Source organism: Thermobia domestica, chromosome 12 (assembly GCF_964235325.1).
Source record: "Thermobia domestica chromosome 12, izTheDome1.hap1.1, whole genome shotgun sequence".
Taxonomy (NCBI): Eukaryota; Metazoa; Arthropoda; class Insecta; order Zygentoma; family Lepismatidae; genus Thermobia; species Thermobia domestica.
Genome location: NC_137465.1, coordinates 10,227,166 through 10,251,075, shown reverse-complemented (window position 1 = coordinate 10,251,075; position 23,910 = coordinate 10,227,166). Strand labels below are relative to the sequence as shown.

The window sequence follows — 23,910 nt, the reverse complement described above, 5'->3', positions numbered from 1 at the left end:
AGGTCACTGCCCTTTCGACCACTGGGCCACCCTGTCTAACCTCAGTCGTTGTTTTACCGCGAATTCAGTGACGAAATAAGTACGTAATATTATTTCCCGGGTAATCCGAACCCCCCGAAATCCGAACAGGCTTCAGCCCCAATTAGTTCGGATTTGAGGGGTTGTACTGTATACACTTTTAAAAAATGTCAGTCCCATTAGGGACACCCTGTATTATGCTATATATTAGAATATAAATGCATTACGTATTGCTAAGGTAAACAAAAACTAATTTACGCACTGATCTGCTTCTCATTTCTCACGATTTTTAAAAAACCGAAACCTGTCCCGTTTTGAACAGAAAATTTTATGGACGCCCTAATCTTAACCCTATACAAGATTCCAATAAATTAATTACATGCTGTAATTATCTTTTTGGGGCTCTTTTTTGCCTAGCATATGCATAGGGATGCACGCGAGACGCGAGAAGTCTCGTCTCGTCTCGCGTCTCGTCTCGCATTTGCGAGACGAGACACGAGACGAGACTGAGAATTTTATGCGAGACGCGAGACGAGACTAAACCATGCGAGACGAGACGCGAGACGAGACTCAGTTAAGTCTCGCACGAGAAGTCTCGCGAGACTTCTCGCAGTCTCGCAACATTTATGAATTACATGTAATTATATATTTAGTGATTTTACATTTATTGAATTGAGCGTTAATGCCTCCAGGAACAAAAAAGTGATTGGGGCAATAGACATTTTATGAGATTTATTATTATTCAAGGTTGATTTTCAGAATTAAAGCCTTCTTTAGTTTCTAAACATCATTAAAAAAGAAAAGCTTTGTACATTGGAAATTTAATACAATATTGATTTAGGACTTTATTTTGCGAAACAAGCACATACACGCGGGCGCGCACGAATACATGAACTTCTGTTTTTTGGTCTGAAAAGCGAATAAGACTCCCTATTGCTGCAAAATGTGATATTTCTGTTGTTTCTGTCTTTTTCACATTACTACTAGCGATTTATGTTGGGGAATGGCGGGAAAATCCCATCTCGTCAAAGTTTATCCCGGGTCCTTCTCGCAGAAATAACATGATATTTTTACATGGAATAAGTATTTTCTTTCTATATATTTATGAAAAACATCCCCCTCTAGTTCGTAAGTTTAATTCAAACACTGGTTTGGTAGGATGGCCCTATAGGTTTGATGCGAGATGGTAGGAATGGCCCTATATCTGTCAGTAATTTTATTTTCTAGATCTGGCAACACTATATAAGTTGAAAGCGAAAGTTGATAAAATGCGATAATGCAACATTTCTACAAGCGCGAACGAACCAAAAGAATTGGGTCGTATTGTGTTGTGAGGAGTTCTTTTGTTGTCTACAAGCGCTTTTGGTGGTATAAAAACATCTTTATAATGGAAAATCACCCTTCAAGGAAACGGCCAAAAATTGTAAATGTTGATAGTGGCGACGATATTTTAGAAGAGCCAAATATTGCTGGAGACCTCTAAGCTGGAAAACAATGTTGGATCCAGCAACAATTTATGCTGGTTTTGCTGTAAATTATGCTATTAACCCTTTGGGGATCCCACGATACAATCTGTACCATACGGGGTGTTTCATGGTACATTGCGTTATAACTCTCCTATTTGAGCTTTTTCGTCCGTTTTTGTTGTTGTTGTTTTTTCGTTGTTGTTTTTCAAGTCCAGAGGCATTGTAGAAGACCTTATGTATGGCTTCACACCTTCCTGCGTCGAGACATAGGAGGTGATGACGTCATAATTCTAAAATATATATTTTCTTTTAATATTGCGGGGCCGGTCTATGTTCATTATTTTTTTGCGGGCTTATTTTTGCACCTAGAAGAATGAAATTGTGCACAAACATTCAGTCCACCGAGGAGTATTTGCGAGATTTTTTTCGTACTTCTGTGTTAAAACATAGGGGTACAAAGGGGTTAAACGTTGAAAAAGGGAAATTTTTACCAAAAATCACTTTCACGGGATTTTCTCGCCTTAAATACATGATGGAGACAAGTGAGTCATACCGCCTGAAAGGCAGTTCTAAGCTGAAGAGAATGATGGGCGAAACATGACCCTAGGGTAATTAGGGATGTCTCAGGGAATGTTTAAAAATTTCCCTCTGTATACGGGAATATGGAACATTCTCGGTATATATATTTTTTTAGTGGGCTTACCTTTGCACCTGGAAAATTGGAATTTTGCATAAATTCAGCCCACCTGGTAGTATTTATCAGATTTTTTCAGATCTCTGCGTTAAAACAGGGGGGTCCAGAGGGGCTAAAAGTTGAAAAAAAGGATATTTAGACCCAAAAATTCCTTTTTTCGGGATTTTCCCACCTTAGATACATGATGGAGACATGTGAGTCATACCGCCTGAAAGGCAGTTCTAAGCTGAAGAGAATGATGGGCAAAACATGACCCTAGAGTAATTAGGGATATCTCAGGATTTTTTTTTACCTGAGATCATGGTGTTTGACGTTATTTTGGGGCATGGTGGGAATTCCTGATAAAATTTCTTCCGCCCTTGCTATTCAAGATAGAAACTTGAAATTTGGCACACACATTTAGTATACCAAGTACTATTTATCAGATTTTTTAGATGGGTACGTTCACACAGGGTCGCTCCAGAGGGGCCCAAAGTGCGAGAAAAAATTCCCTCCGTAATTTTCCTTTTGACATCATTTTTCCCGATCCTGGTATATGATATGAGCATGCAAGCCATTTGGAAGCAAGCCATGTGGTACCATTTGAAAGCCAGCTTTATTCTGAAGAGAATGAGGTATGAACCATGATCGTAGGATAAATAGTGACGATGCAGTAGCTGCTTGACTGAAAGTCTAAAAAATAGCACAAAAATCCGGGTACCCGAAAGGGTTAATTTGACGAAAATTAATGGTCCAGGAATCAAATTCCAGCACAACTTTTCTTTTAATTTGGAGCAGAGGGGACACAAGTTCGGATACCATGTTGAACTTTAGGTTCCGTCTCCTTAGGATGTTATGAACATTCATCCCATGGAAAGCAATGGCAAACCACCAAGGATTCAGCTGCCAAAGGACTTTTAGGTCAAATACCTGCCTTCGGACAGAATATCACATCATCATTCATTAACAGCCATAGAATAACACATTGCAAAATTTTGACCAGAATATATGCGAGACTGCGAGACCATGCGAGAAAGTCTCGCGCGAGACGCGAGACGAGACTCAAAGTTTTATGCGAGACGCGAGACGAGACTTCACATTTGCGAGACGAGACGAGACGAGACCAACATTTGAGGCTGCGAGACGAGACGAGACTTTTCTATTTCTCGTCTCGTCTCGTCTCGCGTGCATCCCTACATATGCATCAAAATTTACCATCTGTAGGTGCGAATAGAAAGTATTAGAAAAAGGAAATTTAAGATTTTAAGAAAATTGCTAAGTCCACCCACAATAAAAAATATTTTAGTTCGGTTATCCTCTCTTCCAATAGTACTATCTTATCCGCACTCCTTCGAGGATAGTCATCAATTAGTTTGTTTATCTTCTCTTCTAACTATATAGTCTTTGAATTATTCTTTATTGCATTTTCGTCATCTTCTCTTTTATGTTTTTAAATCCTTCTCCATATTATCCACATTGTCGTTTATCATCCCTCTTACCAAATTCACATTTAAGTACGTCGCAAAACTCCAGTTTTGGCCTACTTGATTCCTTTTCAGACTTCAATATCATTAATAAAAGCCAAAATATTTTCAATCTTTTCTTCACTTTTGTTGTTTTGATTCAAAGTATGTGGATATTGAGGCTGCTAGTACTGCTGTATAATGCTGCTAGTACTGCTGTATAGAAATGTACTGCTAGTATATTTGAATTAAATTTGACATTTTTAAATGCCTTTAAGCATCTGTGGTATGATTAAAGAATTGCCCTGGAAATGCTAAGTGCCTCCTCTCGATGAATCCTTTTGCTTCAATCTCCAGAAACTTGTCTGAAACTATTGATTTTGCAAAAGTCAATGCTGGCTTCTCAGTTTTGGTAGTGTATATTTACAACGAAGGGGAGGGGGATGCACGTGCTCCTTTCCACCCCCATAAATCCGTCCCTACATATATATATATATATATATATATATATATATATATATATATATATATATATATATATATATATATATATATATATATATATATATATATATATATATATGTGTGTGTGTGTGTGTGTGTGTGTGTAACTTTCTGCTTCACTTTGCCCGGGGAAAATATTCACCCGGGCAAAGTGACTTTTGCCCACCCCCCATACAACGGTACGTTGTATATTAGTATTGTAAATATGCATTTGTTTATGGTTTTGGGCCATAAGATATTTCAAATTTGTACTAGGCTGGCTGATGTTTACTATCTGAAGAAGAGAAAGATATTCAGATATTCATATGTTAAAAAATAATGAAATTGACAATATCTAGTTGGCAGGCAACCAGATAAACAATACATATTTAAAAGAAATAAATGGAATCAAATAGAAAGGAAGTGTGTGCTATTATTGATGGCTCAATTTTAATTATATAAAGAACCAGTTGTGTTATATCGTTGTACCCAGTCCTAACCTATATTTTACATTTTATTACAGTGATTTTAATATTTTAAGCCTATTTTTCAAAAAGAAAAATTAATACTCAAATACACGATATAGGTCAGGCACGTAGCCAAGGGGTGGGTCCGGGGGGTCCGAACCCCCCCCCCCGTTCGAGTCAAGAAATGAAAAATATTAAGGAAGGATGGAACAAAAAGAAGCGAGAAAAAGATAAATCAGTGTCAAAAATATAAAGCTACAGCAAGCGTTTGGTTAGCCCCCTGCTCTTTCTTTTGTGTGCAGGGAGCGAAGTCAAGTTGAAAATGGATATTATTGTAACGAAGCATTCCAAATTCCATCTATCTCCATGCTAATCCTATGGACTACAAATGACAATCGATAAACATGTTCGATCAGATAGATTCTCAGGTAGTACTTAAGTAATGCCCAATATCACCAATAATATGAACCATTATGAATTTCACAGCAACACTAATCCATTTTATAGGATGTCATTACTACCGAAAGAGATCTCATTGCTATCCTTGACGGTATTAAACGAAGATAAGAAAAAGAAGAAAGAAGACAAGAAGAACCGAGTTCGAATGACCTCGGAAGACACTTAGTGATGGGTAAATTCCCGGGAAGATATTTTTCGGGAATATTCCCTGGGAATATTCCCGGGAAGATTCCCAAAATGGGAATTTATCCGGGAATTTATGTAAAATCAGAAAGAAAATTGCATTCTATTACTATATTATGATTTCAAAGTTGAATTAATTTTTATATCACAGCATATTATTACTGTTGTCCACAGAGGATTCTTTAAAATGTATATTCTGAACAGTACTATATTACTTTATTAACACTTTATTATATTTAGAGAGTACCACTACCGGATCCAGAAGGATCGTTTGGGAGGGGCGGTTCGCTTTGTCGAAGATGAGCGTAGCTTCAAGGTAACCAGTATTTAATTTGCAAGAATGGGACTCATATGAATCCGGGACTGGAAGGGATTGGGGAAAAAAGATTCCCAGATTCCACTTTGGGACCCGATTTTTTTTTTTTTTTTTTTTTTTTTTTTTTTTTTTTTTTTTTTTTGTAATGGGAGTATTTTTCTGTAGATTTAAATTAAATACGTACTTCCGTTTCGGAGACGTGACGGTTCATGATTCACTTCACACACAGTCACCGCAACATATGAGATGCACTGTCTGACACAGTACTTGCACAAAAGAAAATACTGTATTGACGATATCATTCATTTTAACGAAAGAGTGTACAATTTGCTCTACTCATTTATATTTTAAGTAACTTGCGGGACAGCAGTTAGATAAATTAATACAAAATTAATCTATCTCTATAATTGTGTGGGGTCCACGAAACATAGTATAATTATAGTTATGCTTACAACAGCAATAAAATTACCTAGGTATATTATACTAGCCTTCGTCTAGGTGGGGCTCGCCCCAGATCCCCAATCTGGTCGACATACGGCCGTAGCAGATGTTCCTACGTGGTACTGTGGCACAATATTTCGCGTTCTTCCTTCTGAGTTTCATATAGAATTGGATTGAGCTAAGACTGTGTCACGAAATTCAAACACCTCGTAAGGCATTTTAATGAACCAGCCTCACCTTTTTTCCTTCTCTTCTACGTTAAGTGAAAAAAAAAAAACGTTCAAATAAATGTTGAATTATTTTAAATGAAAAATCAAACTACCAACTTTCATGTTTCTAACCGCAAGGGATCCCGTGATACGGCATCTTATAATAATAATAATAATAATAATAATAATAATAATAATAATAATAATAATAATAATAATAATAATAATAATAATAATAATAATAAAATTAATAATAATAATCCCACCCCTTTTCTTCCCTTCTAGGTAAAATATAAAAAATGCTGCTATACGTATTGAATTATTTTAAGTGGAAAGTCCATATACGAAATTTCATGTTTGTAACCTTCAAAGATTCTTAGATATTGATATCTTATTATAATATTTGCAATCGCCGCCACTTTTTCCATCTCTTTTTCTCCGTTTTACTATCATATCAAAAAAAAAGTTGAAACGCGTGTCAAATTATTTTAAATGAGAAATCCAAATGCCAAACTTGAAGTCTCTAGTCGTAACGGATTCGAAGAGATGGCCATCTTATTAAAGTAATTTCCACCCCATTCTTCCTTCGTTTCTTAGAATTTAAAAAAAAAAAAATCCTTCCTTAGTAATACCCTACGTAACAAAACTTATATACTGTCCTAATTTCAAGTTTCTAGTTTAAGTGGTTTGGCCTGTACGAAGTTACTCACTCAGGATTTCGTTTTTATGTATGAATACAATAACAAACTTGTGTTGTTTCTCAAGAAAATATGAAATGCCATTTGAAGTCATAATAAATCCTTCGTCCCTTCTTAATGTTTCCGTGTTGAATCCCAAAAGTCACGGCTCTCTTTGTTGATCTAGTAGCTAGCGAACGTACCTTTGATCTTTGATGCAAGGGGTTCTGTGGTTTGATTCCCGGTGAGTGAGCATCGAACGCACTACACTTCCAACTTTAAACTCTAGTCCTCGTTCTGTAAAGCATCACTTTTGGCAAACGACGTAAATACATATTAATCAATCAACCAACTGAAAAGTCTCAGTTTCAGAGAGCTTTCCGGTAAGGAGCGCTGAAGATTCTATATTTCTCTTTATTCAAGGTAAAGGTACTTGAAGTTTTAGGACCCGAATTCCATTCCCATATCCTTTTTCTAGGACACAATTTTAAAATATACGTTTTTAGTTCAAAGAGTGAGTCGCCTTACTCTCCTTCTTACAGCTGTTCGTCCAACGAATAAATCATATTCTCGCTCCTTTGGGGCTTATGGTGACCTGACCGCCTCAAGGAACTAGGGAGAAACGTATTCACAATTCAAATATGTCTGTATTAAGTACTATTAAGTACCACACATTTTGATTAGACTCTGCTACGCTTGTCACACATATTGGATCGGTCGGGAAAAAGACCATGTTAGTATTTCCCTACGATAAATGCTGAAAGTTCAAAAAACCCTTTGGAGGGGGCGACCGCCCCCTCCGCAATCCCCGTGGATCCGCCAGTGGAGAGTACGCATAAATGTATATTTATTTACAATATGTTCTATCAATTAAATATGTACGAAAAAATTATGTAGTAACAGTTTATATTTATAGCTATGTAAGTGTATTTGCTCAATTTGACTCTTAAGTGTATTACAGATATTATAAACACATTAAATTTATAAATGTTATAAGCCAATTAGATTGGATAAATGCTAAAAGATACATGTCTCACCAATTTATCAACATTTGCGCATACATATTTATGTTCACAAAATTTGCAAGATACTTACTTATCTTTATATTTTAGCACGTAACATTGCCATATACGACCTTTCATTCTACCTATTTCTTGAAATTCCATACGTTAATTCACATGTAAAATAAGTCCGAGTGCCTCTTCAGAAATTCGAGTGAGAGAGAGGAGACAGCCCGACGTCTATTACTAATGGTGGTTCAGGGTTTATTAATAGTACTTCATCTCTATTTGTACATAATTGTAAATTACTTTACAAAATGGTTCCTTTTCATCATTTGTAAATTAGTACTTTGCTAATTTTGGCTGTTCTTTAGCATTGGGGGCCAGCTTTTGCACCTACTTTTTTGCGATATTCTATTCCGATGCGGTTGTTTTATGGTTTCATACGTTAAATTACGTTACCAGCATTAAATTCAGACAGCATTGCGGAGCGAGCGTCAGCGAATGAAGACGGGTTAGAGACCCGCATGGCGCGTTGTTTTCTATCTTCGTTACCAACAATTGACTTTCTTTTCTCACATAAATCACTTCCACTTACCTTTCCGTTTTGTATAAATCCCCTATTGCCTTAAAAAAAATACGTTCGATACTTTCTTGACTACTTGAACATCACTATCAACTCATTTCTTCCGCAAATCATCCTACTATTTGCTAGTTTTGGCCTCCAATATTAAACAATTACCCTAATTTTTAGTGCAAATGGAAATGGAACTTAAAATATCATATTATTAGTTATATAAAGTACAGTCAAATAATTTTAATTTTTTTAACCTCAAAATTCTTTAAAACCTAGAAGTAAATCATAATATATTAAAATAAAGTAATTAGTCATATGGATCTTATAATTTGGAGGATAAAATAAAGAAATGAAAATAAATTCCTTCCCGGGAATTTATAGGCCAGGGAAAAAACCCGGGAATATTCCCATTTTTAGATTCCTTCCCACCGGGAATATTCCCACTGCCCATCACTAAAGACACTATCTTTTTCAATAATTTTTAATATTCTTTTACTCAATATTTTTCATAGCTTTTTAAATTAAAATACTTACTAACATATCCTCATTTTATTGTCCTAACAAAGCAATATGGCTATTTTGCCAGTAAAATAGTTTCGATTGATCGATCTCATGGTGTGTAATCACAGTATTTCATGTCACCCCCCCCTCCGCCCATTACGAAATTCTGGCCAAACGAATGCATATATGTTGCCAGCAAAATAGTTTAGAATGATCGAACCCTTGGTGTGATAACTACAGTATTTTTTTCACGGACCCCCCCCCTATCGTGAAATCCTGACTACGTGCCTGTATAGGTATATTTAGTACTTAAAAATATAAATATGGTATCAATTACATTGTGAATTATATTATTATCATTATTTATGTACTGTCGACACTGTCGAAATGAATGATTTGGCAAGAACTGTATATACCGAAACAATAACATCTCCTAGATACTACTTTCAACAAAGGCCGACAGTTTGGCGCGGCGATGTCGTTTTTAAGAAATCAAAAGGAAGTGCTGTATATACTGTTCCACCTCCATTACCACTTTAAAATAGTAACATATATAAAATCCAATAGCATTCATTGCCTGGGAAAATTTAGCAAAGAACATGGTCCGCTGTAAACAATACCAACTCCTCTTCCACTCTTTCTTCTACATGCTATGTCTCCATTTGTCGATACAGTTCCCCTAGTACTATAAAACTCTCTTCTTCGATGGTAGAATGGAGAAAGATGATGTAATTGAAACCACTTTACAAGAATATAAACCATAAAAGTCAGTAGAAAACACGTTTATTCAAGGAACGTTCAGTACCTCACGTAAACAGATGCACGTGGTAATTGCTTCACTTTATTGGTTCAAGAGCCTTGGAACATCCACGCGGCAGAAGAAAATAGTCCATTGTCAAATAAGCTGTTTTTCAATGTTTTTGTTGCTTGTAAGGCTCATTACCAGAAATGCAATTTCCTTACAGTTATATAACAGAAACAACACGGTGTCTAAGAACTAAATTAAATTAATGCAATAAAAGAGAATGCGCATGCGCAGAAAGTGGCTTTGACCCACCTTACGCGCGAATCACGGTTTACAGTATGGCTGCGTGCGAGGAATATGTAAAACGCCGACAGGGTACAACCACGTGCTTCTCGAAAGAAGCGCTGACCGATAGCCAATCATCCGATGACTGGCGGAGTAATACCATTCTGTAATGTTTACATCAGGATCAGAAGGTTCGTTGAATGAACTTTAGTTTACTTCTTTAGGCTTGTTTTGGCGCTTCCTGATTGTGGTGCCCCGGGCAGTTCCCGGATTGCCCGGCCCTTGGTCCGACCCTGACGTCCACATTCACGCCATCTTCCATTCTCTCCCAACAATTTATAAGTAAATATTAATCATATAATTGGATGTTACGTATTGATACAACACTTTTCGTTCATCTTGCCATTAATTAACAGTGTCCATCACAACCACTGATTTCACTGAGGAACTTTTGATACGAATACTGAGAACTGTGAAGTTTATGAACAGAAAAAAGAAATTATAACATGAGAACACTACACAATAAAAATAAAATGGATTATAATTGTGGAATTTCCCTACAGATAGATCTTCTGTTATCAAAGGAGCCTACAGTTTTCTTTATCAGAATTCAACCAGAATGGAATTATGTGGAATCAGAAGTAGTCAACAGTCATTCCCATTTGTGGCTGAGTGGGCAACATTTGTGCTGTCTGTGAGCGTAGTCCCGAGCTCGATTCCCAGCGGGTGTACTTGTCAACAAGTTAGTGCACAATCTATGGAGAAGAACCGATAAAAATCCAAGATGCTGTTTCTTAGTTTTCATGTCAAGACACCATGTCAAGAACAGTTTACAAAATATTTGAATTTCACTTTAGGCTTAAAGCGTATTTGCAATAAATTTCGGTGGTAACCACGATATAAAGTAAATATGCACTAAACTTAATATTTAGTGGCGCTCCTGCACTACGATTACACATTAATATTACACTAATACACTAATATTACACACAATAACTCATCTATTTTTTATCAGTTCTGTTTTGCTTTTAATATTTTGATTGTTTTTAGCCTTTCTCGCAGGTCTAACGCCCAGAACGCATTCTCTTTGGCTCATAAGGTTCCAGGTTCAATTCTCGGTAGAAGAGAATCGAAGGCATTACATCGTTTCTGATTTCACTTCAAACTATGTCTCTTCTATGTAGGCTCCACTGCCGACAATGGACGTTAAAATAATATATATATATATATATATATATATATATATATATATATATATATATATATATATATATATATATATATATATATACTTTAAGCTCAAAATGCAATTTAAATAAGATTATCTTATAGTCAAACCCTTGGTATGATCCTTACTACCCGGAAACATCAACAGATATAAGCAGATCACAAATTGCAGTTCTAATTGTCTACTTCATTTTCCCCGTAATTTGTGAGGACTGGAATTCACACACGGAGGGGCTCCATCGAATCCAAACCACTACTCCACAACTTCGTAGCGGTGGCTCAGTGGTAGAGCGTTCACCTCTGGTGCTTGGGGTCCTGGGTTCGATCCCAGCCCCCGCCAAGTGAACTTTGTGGTGGACAAACACCTTGTGCGTGGGTTTTCTCGGGGCTCTCCCGTTTCCTCCCACTTTCTTCATTCCACCATTTCATTCATTACTCATCATCACCGTCTCCTTTAGCCTAACCGGCATAATTGTGGGACGTAAAACTTAAAGATTTCATTTCATTTCATTTCCTACACGAGTTCAGGTGTACTTAACTTACACAATGTTAATAAATAAATAATTTATTTTTACGCAGTTGTTGTTTAGTTCATCCAAAGACTGCCAATCCATTTAAATTACAAACAAAACGTAATATTCTTTTCTAAGCTCATACACAAGTTATCACGGATGTTCATATATATAACCTCTATAATTGGTAATTGTAATTCAATAATCACTTAGTTAAAAAAGAAAGAAAGAAGAGAAAGCGTAATGAGTACTTTACCTCCTTTGACCAACCCATTCGTGCTGATGGCAGACATGGAAAGCGCGGTGAGCGTTGTGACGCAAGAGGACAGGATCACCACTAAACACGCCAGCCCTACACGGAAAATGGAGAAAATAGCTATAGTAAATGATTTCTTAATGATACCTAAGCAGGTATGTAAAGAAGATTTCTTCGAAGTCCTTAACCTTGAGTCAATGCAATTATAATATTGAAAACATTTAGTAGTTTACAGTTCTCTTTCTATATGGCATTACAATAATGTGAAATACCAAAGAAGTTACAATACCATTATTATAATAGTTCTCTGCACAGCATTGTTAGCGTTTAATAGGAAAAATCTCCAAAGATGAGACATGTATCTGGTCATCATATAACTAATGTCGTATTTTTGCTCTGGTGACAAAAAGAACGATAACCTACCATTATTCAGGAAAATAATCTCCATCGGACTTCCAATACTGCCACCTGCCAACCAGTTGAATCCCTCATTGAAAGAAGTCACCGATTTTGGAGGCAAACAACTGGATCATTGTTCGTCGCACGCAAGGGCGCCCATGTTGTGGTTTCCAATGGGGGCAAGTATAAGCGATATTTCAAATATAGTTTCAAATTTTGCCGTAACTAATGTAAAAATTCTATTGGGTTTTCGATATTCCCAAGTACAATTTCCTATAGGGGCGAGTGCCCCACTTGCCCCCCCCCCCCTGATGGGTGCCCTTGGTCGCACATCATTTTTCTCTTGTAGTCTTTTCCCGGAAAGGTGGTTTTGCAGGCTGCGAAAAACACTGCTATTACCGTGGATGAGGACTCTTGCGATAAAGCAAGAAAATTCCTTATTCCAACAATACAGTTCATAGGCGTTCAAGGTGCCGACAGTAAACATCTAGATGAAGTCTCTGGTTACTTGGCAAAACATCAAAATGAATTATCCCACGAATATCCCCCAAACATTCAACATCACTTCGCAAGGGTGAAGGTCCTATTTTGGCAAAGGACCTGCAGCCCCATTTAGAGACGCATTGACGAATATTATGTTAGAGAGCCCACCTTCCACGCCCTGTTACCATTCTGTTCAGAAATGGCTCACATCTGTCCTCGCCGCTGCTTTTGTTGAGGCGTTAACGCATTTATCGAGTTTCGACACATGCCCAAGCAGGGGCGGATCCAGGGGGGGGCGATCGCCCTTCCAGAAGATGAAACTTTTTTATTTTATATATAAATAAAATATATAGTTTATTTCTTGACACTCTTAAAAGTAGCTCCAAGTAGCAGTATTACAAGCCCCCCCCCCAGAAGTCCGTCCTAGATCCGCCCCTGTGCCCAAGGTCCTGCAGAGGATGATGAAGGGTCGAATGAGTGACTTGGAGTTCGCTGGCCAGTTCTTCAACATTTTAATTTAGATTTGCCTGGACCACCGCTCGCAGGGCATCATTGTCAAGTTGAACAGGTCTCCCTTCTCGTGACTTGCCGGTAAGACTGATGACCCCAGACCAAAACCTCTGGCACTTCCGACATTCACAGCACCGTGACCAGCAATTATGTTTCGTGACGCTGTGCTGACTGAATGTTCTTGATGAAATTTAGACAATAGGACATGTCATATGTGGTCCTCCAACACTGCCATAATCAAACAGAAGTCATAATCCCAAAGTGTGAAGTAGACTGTTCTACATATTGCCGCACAATGAAATGCCTTACATGACAGCTCTGGTACGTGCTGTCTCTTTCACTGTTCGCTCGCCAGATGGCATCATTGCAACGGTCATCGAAAACAAACATATTAGTTATGGGGTGAGATTACGCCCATACGATAGATCATGCTGAAGTGGAAAAATTATGTGTAATTGTGAACGTTCGTACGTTGTTTTCGAAAAGGTAGACCACAAAAAAATCAATTGGCAAATCTAAACTTGACGCTGAACATGAAACATGAGGTGAAAATGATATTGAAGTATACGCTCGGTAACTCATTACGCGCATTATTCATTATTACACTATAAGATGTCAGTACGAAGCACAGTGTGATCAATGAGCTTTAACCTAGAATTTCATTACCACTTAAACGTTAATTTCCCTTTAGTTAATTAGAATATTTACTTTTTAAAAATAAACGAATATCGCGCGTAGGGTATTAAAGCTAAAGAAAATAGCACACTTGACATTAAACTTCCGCATATAGTCTTTGAGAAAATAGAATGAAAAATACTTGCTTGTGTGGCCCTACTAATTGTGTCGATTATTGATCGAGAGGTACATTTTTTACTTTGCTAAAAGAATTTATTTATTAGGTTATGAATTATATATGTATAAAAATATGCTATTAACAGCAAGACGCTCGTCAAAGCATAAAAATTAAAATGTTCAGTTTATTAGTTTTCCCACCCAATTTTGGTTTAAAAAAAAAGAAAGAAAGAAAGAAAGAAAAAAGGACGTAAGTTAGCAATAAAATCAGTCTTATCGTCATTTTCATCTCAAAAACGAACAAATTAATTTTATCTTTATATGTGTATATGCCCAAAACAATAATACTTCCCACATAGCACAAGTACGTTCATGGGATGTCCGAGACTGAGCCCGCAACAGACGACCGGACATCCCGGGATATCCGAATGTGCTCCCGGGACATCCACAGGATTTCCGAGGGAGATCCAGATGTCCGCTAATATCCCGGGATACGGGATATTCAACGGGACCACGAAGGGATGTCTATTGGTTTTCCCTCGGACCTCCTGTCCGATCTGGGACGTTCCGTGGACATCCTACATGGGAATCTTTCAGGACTTCCCATGCATAAAGTCCATGGGATGTCTTCTCATTGTCCCGATAATCCCGGGAACCGAATGGGATGATTGGGATCAAAATGGGACATCCCAGGGACGTAGTGTGCTATGTGGGTTCGTTCAAAAATTTGCTAAAAAAAACTTTTTTTTCTGTGTTGATTCTCACAAGGGTAAAAAGTCACAAGTTACCCCCAGGTGTCCAAAAAACATTTAAACTAATTCCCAATTAAACAATTTTTAGTCATCAACCAATGGTAAACAATGTTACATTAAGTGGGTAGTTACTAATCATGTAACCCACGGTGACCAAAACAACGCAAATTAGTCAAAAAGCAAGTGCCAAGACCTCCAGCACAGAAAGTCAAAAAAAGGCATCCGCCATTAAGCCTAATATGTAATAATAAAGTTAAAAACCATTTCATATATTTTTGCTCGTAAATCGTATAGTTAATCACGTCCAGTATCCAAGCACAGTTTTTAATTATCCAATTCTCTAAAAAAAAAAAAAAAAAAAAAAAAAATTACAATTACTAATTAGCTAAACTCAGTGCACAGCTGTTTTACCCAAAGTTTGCAAAATTGCCCCAAAAACTCATTAGCAAAACAATAAAAAAATAAGCCATGCCACAGGTTGTAACCCAAAAAATTGTAAGTATTTTTTTTAACCCTCGAGAGGGCGCATCGGTCATACGGGCACGAATGGGAGCATCGGTCTTTTTGACCTATTGGGCGCTTCGGTGGAAATGACCGACCTTGGGTTTTTGTTATCACTGTGACGGCACTTTGGAACTAACTCCTTTCCACCACCTGCATTCCTTGGCTCTCCCCCTCCCTGAGGAGCATCTGAGAGGGGGAATCTCCAAATACTTTCTCCTACTAGCAATGACCAAAATGGCGCAATTTGGTCTTTTCAACCGACATGCGCCCTCTGGAGGGTTAATAGCTTCAAAAATTATATTCCTAATACGAAAAAAAATCAGCTCTAAAATCGCCAAAAAATATTCTTTTAAAAATCGTAATAAAAAATATAACGTATTCGCATAGCACGCCAGCTAATAAAGTGTCATTTAAATAAATGAATAACTATATATATAAAAGCCACTTACATTCAAATTCATTTATACAATATATCACTAATGTAAAAAAAAAATAGTTAGTTAGTTAAAATTATCAAAATTAATATCTAATATTCATATTTCAACGGCCGTATATTAATTAAGTGTTGTAAATATTGTTATTATCTTTTGTAGTGTTCTTACATATATTTAGTATTATTAAGTTATAGCAACCAAAACGTAATGCTAAATGTAAAACAATCATAAAGCAAAAAATATAAATAATGAAACATAGTTGCTATTTAAGTAATCATTTGCGTTGTAAATTGTAATCCTTCATAACGCAAGGTTATAAATTACAGGATATACGTCACATCCAAAATCAAAATAGTAAGCTATTCCTCGCAGTAAGCATGTACAAATAATAATAATAATAATAATAATAATAATAATAATAATAATAATAATAATAATAATAATAATAATAATAATAATAATAATAATAATAATAAAACTAATTGTAATACTTTAATAACCAACTACGTTGCATACCAACTTTCATTTAAATCTTCCCAAGTTTAAATGATAGCTGGCAAAGCATAATATATGTCCTGGTAAAAAAAAATAATTGAAAACTTTACTTTTTTAAATACGTCTCCATTGTAAGTACAAAAATTAAAAAAAAAATGTAACCTCCAACACCAGCAATTGGTTGCAATAAACTCACCAACACCAGCAATAAACAATTGGTGCCGTAAAACCCAAGAAATAAAAATTAAAGGCAGAAATTAGTCATTTTACCCAGGAGTTTATAGTAACTAGTTAATATTTAAATAGCTCTGGAATAGTATAATTGCTTATTTTTTATAGACTTCCTTCCATTCGTGTAAACGCGAAAATTAGTCCCTTTTAAATACTGGCACTGAAAAAAAAAGAATATAGGTCAATGCGTATTATGATTTGTGCATTACAAGTGTAAAAGTGTATGTTAATTATTGTGTTTGTATATGTGTGTTAAAGATATTAGTTGCAATTTAGAGAAACTGTAGATAATTTTTAAAGATACTATTAGCTTATTTTAGTGCCAGTCAATAAAAATAAGTAGACAAAATATCAGACTCTGCAGAGTTAAAGCAAATGCTTACTGCATTGCTTGAGGACCAGTCAGCACAATTTAAAGAAAGTATTGCAAAAAAACATTACTGAACTAAGAAAAGATGTAAATAATAAATTAGAACAAGTTAACAAAAATATTGTGCAAACTAATAATTCTGTCACGACATACAGACCATGGAAGAGAAAATAGAGGAGTATATACAAGAATGTAAAAGAAATTTAGAGTTCTCAAAGGCAGAGATTGAGGATTGCAAGGCCGAAATTACAACCTATCGCAAAGAAAATCAAGAGAGGTTTAATGAATTAAAAGATAGGCAAGCCGTATTGGAATTTAGTGTTAATAAACACCAAACACAAGTTGAAAACCATATTTTGGATTTTGAAGCAACAATAAGCGTAAAAATACGCACATACGGGAAACTACGTCAAGTTTACATGAACAGTGTCAAAAAGTAAATGATATTCAGAACGAAGTTGCCGAAATTAAAAATGTAGCTTTGCAAAACACCGCCAATATTACACAATTAACTACAAAAGTTGATAGGTTAAAGAAACACACGGCACAGTCTGTTCAAAACATACGGCAAGTACGAAACATTCCATTACAATCAGCTGTTAAGTCAGAGGTGGAGCAAGAAGTTAGAAGTAGGGTGTTTTTAAGTTAGAACAAGAAGTAATTAACCTACAAAGTAATATTAGTCACATGCGTGATCAAAGGATTAACCAAGATTTAGGTACTTTCAAGCAAAAAGTTAGCAAAATGACACTAGCGAAGGTTACGATTCTGATCACAATCAAAAAGTGAAAATCAATCTTGTTAGGTAATCACGTGATCATTGTCACTGATCATCACGCTCTATCTTACTAAAATCGGGTTAAGTCCTGGAACAATAGGTTACTCAGGTGGGCCGTTAAACTACAAAAGCTAAATTATAAAATACAATTCATACCAGGCTCTGAAAATACCATAAGTGACACCTTAAGTAGGTTATTCCCCACTCACGAACACCGCCTAATGAAAGCCCACACCTTTCAGGTATTACAAAAAAATCATAAACATTACAACAGAAAAAATAGCCTCACTCCAACGTGAATGTCCCGATTATATTTTTTAAATTATAATTTTTTAAAAGGAACTATAGATGAAGTTAGGTTAGGTTAGGTAGGTTATTTGTCCCCGTCACGATCAACACTACTTTTATTGAGGTTTAATGGGGACTTCAGTATCGAGGCTATTTGTTCCCGTCATGATCCACACGACTTTCATTGAGGTTTAATGGGGACTTCATTATCGAGGCTATTTGTTCCCGTCATGATCCACACGACTTTCATTGAGGTTTAATGGGGACTTCATTATCGAGGCTATTTGTTCCCGTCATGATCCACACGACTTTCATTGAGGTTTAATGGGGAGTTCAGTATCGTGGCTATTTGTCCCCGTTATGATCCAGACGACTTTCATTGAGGTTTAATGGAGACTTCATTATCGAGGCTATTTGTTCCCGTCATGATCCACACGACTTTCATTGAGGTTTAATGGGGAGTTCAGTATCGAGATTATTTGTTCCCATCACGATCAACACGACTTTTATTGAGGTTTAATAGGGACTTCAGTATCGAGGCTATTTGTTCCCGTCATGATCCACACGACTTTCATTGAGGTTTAATGGGGAGTTCAGTATCGAGGCTATTTGTCCCCGTTATGATCCACACTACTTTCATTGAGGTTTAATGGGGACTTCAGTATCGAGATTATTTGTTCCCATCACGATCAACACGACTTTTATTGAGGTTTAATAGGGACTTCAGTATCGAGGCTATTTGTTCCCGTCAAGATCCACATGACTTTCATTGAGATTTAATGAGGACATCAGTATCGAGGATATTTGTCCCCGTCACGATCAACATGATTTTGATTAAGGTTTAATGCTGGCATCAGCATCTAGGCTATTATTTGTCCGCGTCACGATCAACTGCCTTAAATAACATTTAAAAACCAACATATTAAAATATATCAAAAATACTGCTGCAACAGAAAAGTAAAAATCTAAACGAAGGGATAAAATACATCAAAACAACAAATACATAACAATAAGAATAAGTATATAATAATAACAACAAATACTAATAATATTAATAATAAATAAAACATATAAGAACACTAAAAAAACAATAAATCAGAAATCAACGTTTGAGACGAACCTTTTCACGTGGACCAAGAACCGTCCACTCAGTATCCATCAGGTCGTCTTAAACCATATCAGATTTCAAGGAAATTGAAGGTGGCTTACGAATAGGTAGAGATTTTGTTAATTTCGGGAAACGGACCGTATCAATGTCTTTCTGTATATGCTGACTCCAAAGTTTCAGGCCAGCGACAAAAGCTGGAGCTCGCCGAAAACCGACACACGAACAGAAATACGTGGGGTTTGGGGGTTCGCTAGTAGATGCGACTGGAGTCTGAATTTCTTGATTTTTGTCAGAAACAAAATCAGTTGGGATGGAAACGTCGGGCGTATGAGTTACCACAGATTTACAAGTAGCTGCAACAGTAGCAAAGGACACAGAAAGCGAGGAAAGGACGGTTTCTTTTAAACGAATCTAAGCATAGGCTCTTGGATATGTTTCTTAGGTATTACTCGATAAGACGGTTCTATGAAATTGTAACACATTTCTTACAATTTCAGGGTAGGTTAGATCTTTCTATTTGTTTTAGCAGAGAATGCGTTAAACGAGAAACACCATAACTACTTGCAGATTGATTTCATGAGGACTCAGTATAAATAGAGTGTGAATGTATGGCATGAAAACTACAGTGCATAAAACACGAATCAACTTGTGCTAGGTGGCCACTAAAAGCAAGAATGCTATCTAACCGAGTCAGAGGATAGCGCAGCAGGGGTTCCCGAGCTGCAGCGGGGGTGTGCAGCCGTAGAGAGCAAACGTGTCAGCGACGGGGTGAATACGCATAAATGAGCATAATGGAAGAGCATACTTACATATACAGTACTTTCACTATCAGTCAGAATTCATATCAATATGTTGTGCACTGTCAGTAATTTAATATTCACACTCACATTCCTTCACTAAAAATGTATCACATTGTATTTTATCCATAAATTTTCTATTTCATAGAACCCTCTGCTCGAGTGAACCCGTTTTTTAAGTTGAAAGGCTTGGCAGTCCTGAGACCAAGGAGAATGCTCGCCCTTGCAATTGACACAAAAGGACTTGGCGGCTGTACATTGTTCCGCACCATGACTACTCTAGTAACAATTCGTACAAAGAGCAGCACTCCCATTACACGATGTACTGATTTGCCCGAAGTGTTGACATTTTAAACAACTGGGACTGGGACTATAGGGACGCATGATAACTAACCTTCACGTAGTCCGGAAGCGCAGGCAAACTGAAAGTAAGAACCAGTGGCTGAGTAGCAATGAGTTCACCTGGCTTCTTACTTTTGATGGAAGTACCTCTACAACATGTTGGTCAGCCAGTTCGAGCTTAATCTTCTCCTCGGTGGCATTTAGGAGGTTCCAATATGATACGACACCGCGAGAGACGTTCAGTAAACGATGCGGTTCTACCTACACGTTCACTGGTCCAATGGGAGTCAATTTTATAACTTCACTGTCTGCTTCTTATCGACCGTTTCCACTAATGAAATATCATTCCATAATTTCTTGACATCTTTAACTTGTTCGGCGTTCTAAGTAATTACTTCTTTAATAAGGAAAGGGGCCGGGACAAGCCCTTAATACCACTCGGACGGTTAGCTTGGGCTTTGGCACTATCAGCATCTTTGGCTTTAAGTTGAAGACATCTGATTACAGGTTTCCCAATACTGTCGAAAAGTTGAAATTTTGTCTCGCTTTCGTTTGGTTTGGACTTCTTATGAGAGGGTAGACTATAAAACGATTGTATAGTTTTAGTACCCATGAGATGCTAACATTAAATATACATTTATAAAGAGAACATGTGTGTGAACGCCATACCTTCACACCGGGATGCTTGTGAGAACTTACGCTACTCCCCTGGCTATCCTGACCTAGGATCAGCGTGAGGACGACGCAGTCAAGGGAAAATGGGTATACAAGAAAATATTCCCGTCGACAGAAATGCATTCCCTGGGAAAGGAAGCATTGGAACTAAAAGGATAGGAACTAAAATATACTAAAAGGAACCAAAAGAATAGACCCTCACTAATTCAAAAGAAGAAAAGGTGCGGATTTTTACATCCTTTTTATACTTTTATTTTATTTTATTTTATTTTTAACTTTTTTATGTTTTATTTAATAGGCTTTTTTTGTATTTTCAAAGACTAGGATTCCGGACAACACGAACACAGAATGAACACACAGAGACTGGGATGGGTGCACGTCCACCCTAGATGAAGAAAGACGTCCATGGATCATCCACTTTCCAACATTCCCACCAACCACCCGCGAGTCCAGTAGCGGTATTCGCACGGAGAGGGCATACAAGAACATGAGGATGAGAGATGATACATGGATGAGAAATAAAGCTTCTTAGCTTCATCCCTTCCCCTACGATGACGGTCAGCCACAGGAAGGAGTCGTTATCCTTTAAAAATATATCTTAGTAAGCTTCAGAATATAAAAAAATATTGAAGAGATTTATAAAGAGTCACTATGTGGGACTTTGTAATATAGATTTCATATAATGTAGAGTGTTCGAGATTTTTTTAAAAATTTCTGGAGGATTTCATGTAGTGTAAAATGTTCTAGTTTTTAAAATAGAATTTCATTCCGCACTCTCCCCAAATAGTTATCCTCAAGAAGGTGAAGAATTCTCTTTAGTCAATGGTAAAGAGGAAAGAGAATTGCCAACCCCATGCTCATTGAATGGTCCGAAGTACAAGCCCATCTGAAAATACGAATTTTCTTAAAGTTCTATCCAACTATGATGAATAGCAGAAAAAATTAAACTGGTTTTGAATGCTTACATTAAACATTAATTATCAAAATTCATAGATTTTAAATTCGTAATATATGTATGTCTGTCCTTCTTTCCACTACAACTATTTGGATTGGTTAATTGCGATATCTATTATTACCTTTACAAATTACTTTGTATTTGTGTATCTAACGTTGTTATGCCCTCAATGTATATTGTGTTAGTATTTTGTGTTTTTGCACAAATAGATCAAAAGTTGTCATCTAGGATATATAAAAGACTGAGCCATAAGCCTAGCAATACCTTGGAAAAACTTACGCAAGAGGTAGTGTGGAAAGTGGACCTATTTAACACGAAGGTGGCATTCCGTCACTATTATCATCCCGTTTTTAGTGGAAGTGATTAAGAATGCTCGACAACGGGCCGTATAAATAAAAATGAGCAAGTGCTAAAGTCTCAAATTAGGAGCAAATGCTCAGTTTCGTGTAAATAAAAATAATTCTATTCAAGCTACTGGTGAGCAATTGCTCATTGTCCTTGGCTGATTAGCAACTGCTCTAGATTTGATATACATAAAGCTGAGCAAATGGTCACTTTTTGGAGCAAGTGCTTAAGATTTTTTTGAGGTCCCCTCAATATTTTGCTCAGATTACTCAATAAAAGTTCTTAAAACCGAAATGGTGATTCCCGAAAGAAGACGTAAAGAGTATAAATTGCGAAGGGATTCTGACATTCTTAACTATAAAGAATTGTACATATTTAAAGCTGTGTCCAAAACACTCGGAATGCGTTGGAATTTCCCTATGTAATAACATGGCATATTTCTTTCCAAAATATTATGAAAACTATTTATTTTATATATTTCGAACTTCATCCAAATGCTTGTTAGTATTAATATTACATGTTCAATTTTACTTTTTCTTGCTAGAATAATATTAGAGCACGCTAATTAAAAATTAATTTTCTTTCATTTAAACGCTGTTTAATTTATGGTCTTCATGTTGCAAGGGAGGCTAACCAGGTAAGTTTCTTTCATTCTTTGACCCCCGCTTGGTCACGTGCGTGAACTTCGTGTTGACCCCAAAGACAAACAAACCGATGGTATGCAAATTGACAGCACATAAAAGACGAATCTGCATTCTCTCTCTTCATAGATCATAAAGAATGCATTGATTCTGCGTACACATTTCCGCGAATAATTTCCTGTAGTGGCATATTGGAGCTAACAACGTACGAAAGTTTCAGAAAATCTGTCTATGTTGATTTCAAGTGAAGGAAGTGTTCATCTTATAAAAATAGCTTCTAACTGTATAGTGTAGAGTAAACTCGTTTATTTGTCGCATCAACTGACAAAAGTTTGCATAGGATTAAAGACGATTTACCCTGTTATGATGGATAGCGAACTGCAAAATATTAATATATGTGTAAGAAGAAAACGACCGAGAATTCATTATTCAAAACTGCCAAAGAAAAAAATCTCGCCAAGGATTTTTTCTTTAGATATATTGGAGAGATTTCCTTCACTGCCTTCATTCCACCATTTCATTCATTCTCATCATCACCGTCTCCTTTAGCCTAGCCAGCATTACTGTGGGACGTAAAAATCAAAGATTTTATTTCATTTCTAAATAATGACTTAATGCTTTCTACAGTGTTCTATTTTTGGTTAATACCCCAATAATAGCGTACAGATTGATGATATGCCTGCAGATTGATATGAAATAAAATCGATTATTCATGCAAAAAAAAAGAATGCACCAACATGTGCCAGGTAGTCACTACATGTCTATTTCGTTCAGTGTTCTCCGTGAGACGAGAAGTAAAGTTTATCGTCTCGTCTCCTAAATGTAATAGGTATCGTCTAGTCTCTATCCTAGAGGGCTTCTTTCGCTCTTGTCTCGAAATTTTACTGTTGTGTTTTGTTAATTTATGTTTTAAAAATGTGCCCTATTTTTTTCTTGATTTCATCTGGAAGTTATCACAACCGTTCCGCATCACGATTGGTCCACAAATAGATAGTGTGATATAACAGCATTTAAAGCATACTTATTATTAGAGTAAATTGTGTAATGACTTG

The 23,910-nt window shown here is 36.5% G+C and overlaps 1 protein-coding gene across 1 annotated transcript in view; it reads right to left on the bottom strand.

Moving 5' to 3' along the window:
* LOC145666327 (bumetanide-sensitive sodium-(potassium)-chloride cotransporter-like) overlaps window positions 1–23,910 on the bottom strand; it is a 190,997-nt gene that overhangs the window by 126,827 nt on the left and 40,260 nt on the right. The window contains exon 3 of the mRNA XM_081733431.1: window positions 11,960–12,055. Coding sequence (XP_081589557.1) covers window positions 11,960–12,055 — 96 coding nt within the window. The remainder of the gene's footprint in view (window positions 1–11,959; window positions 12,056–23,910) is intronic.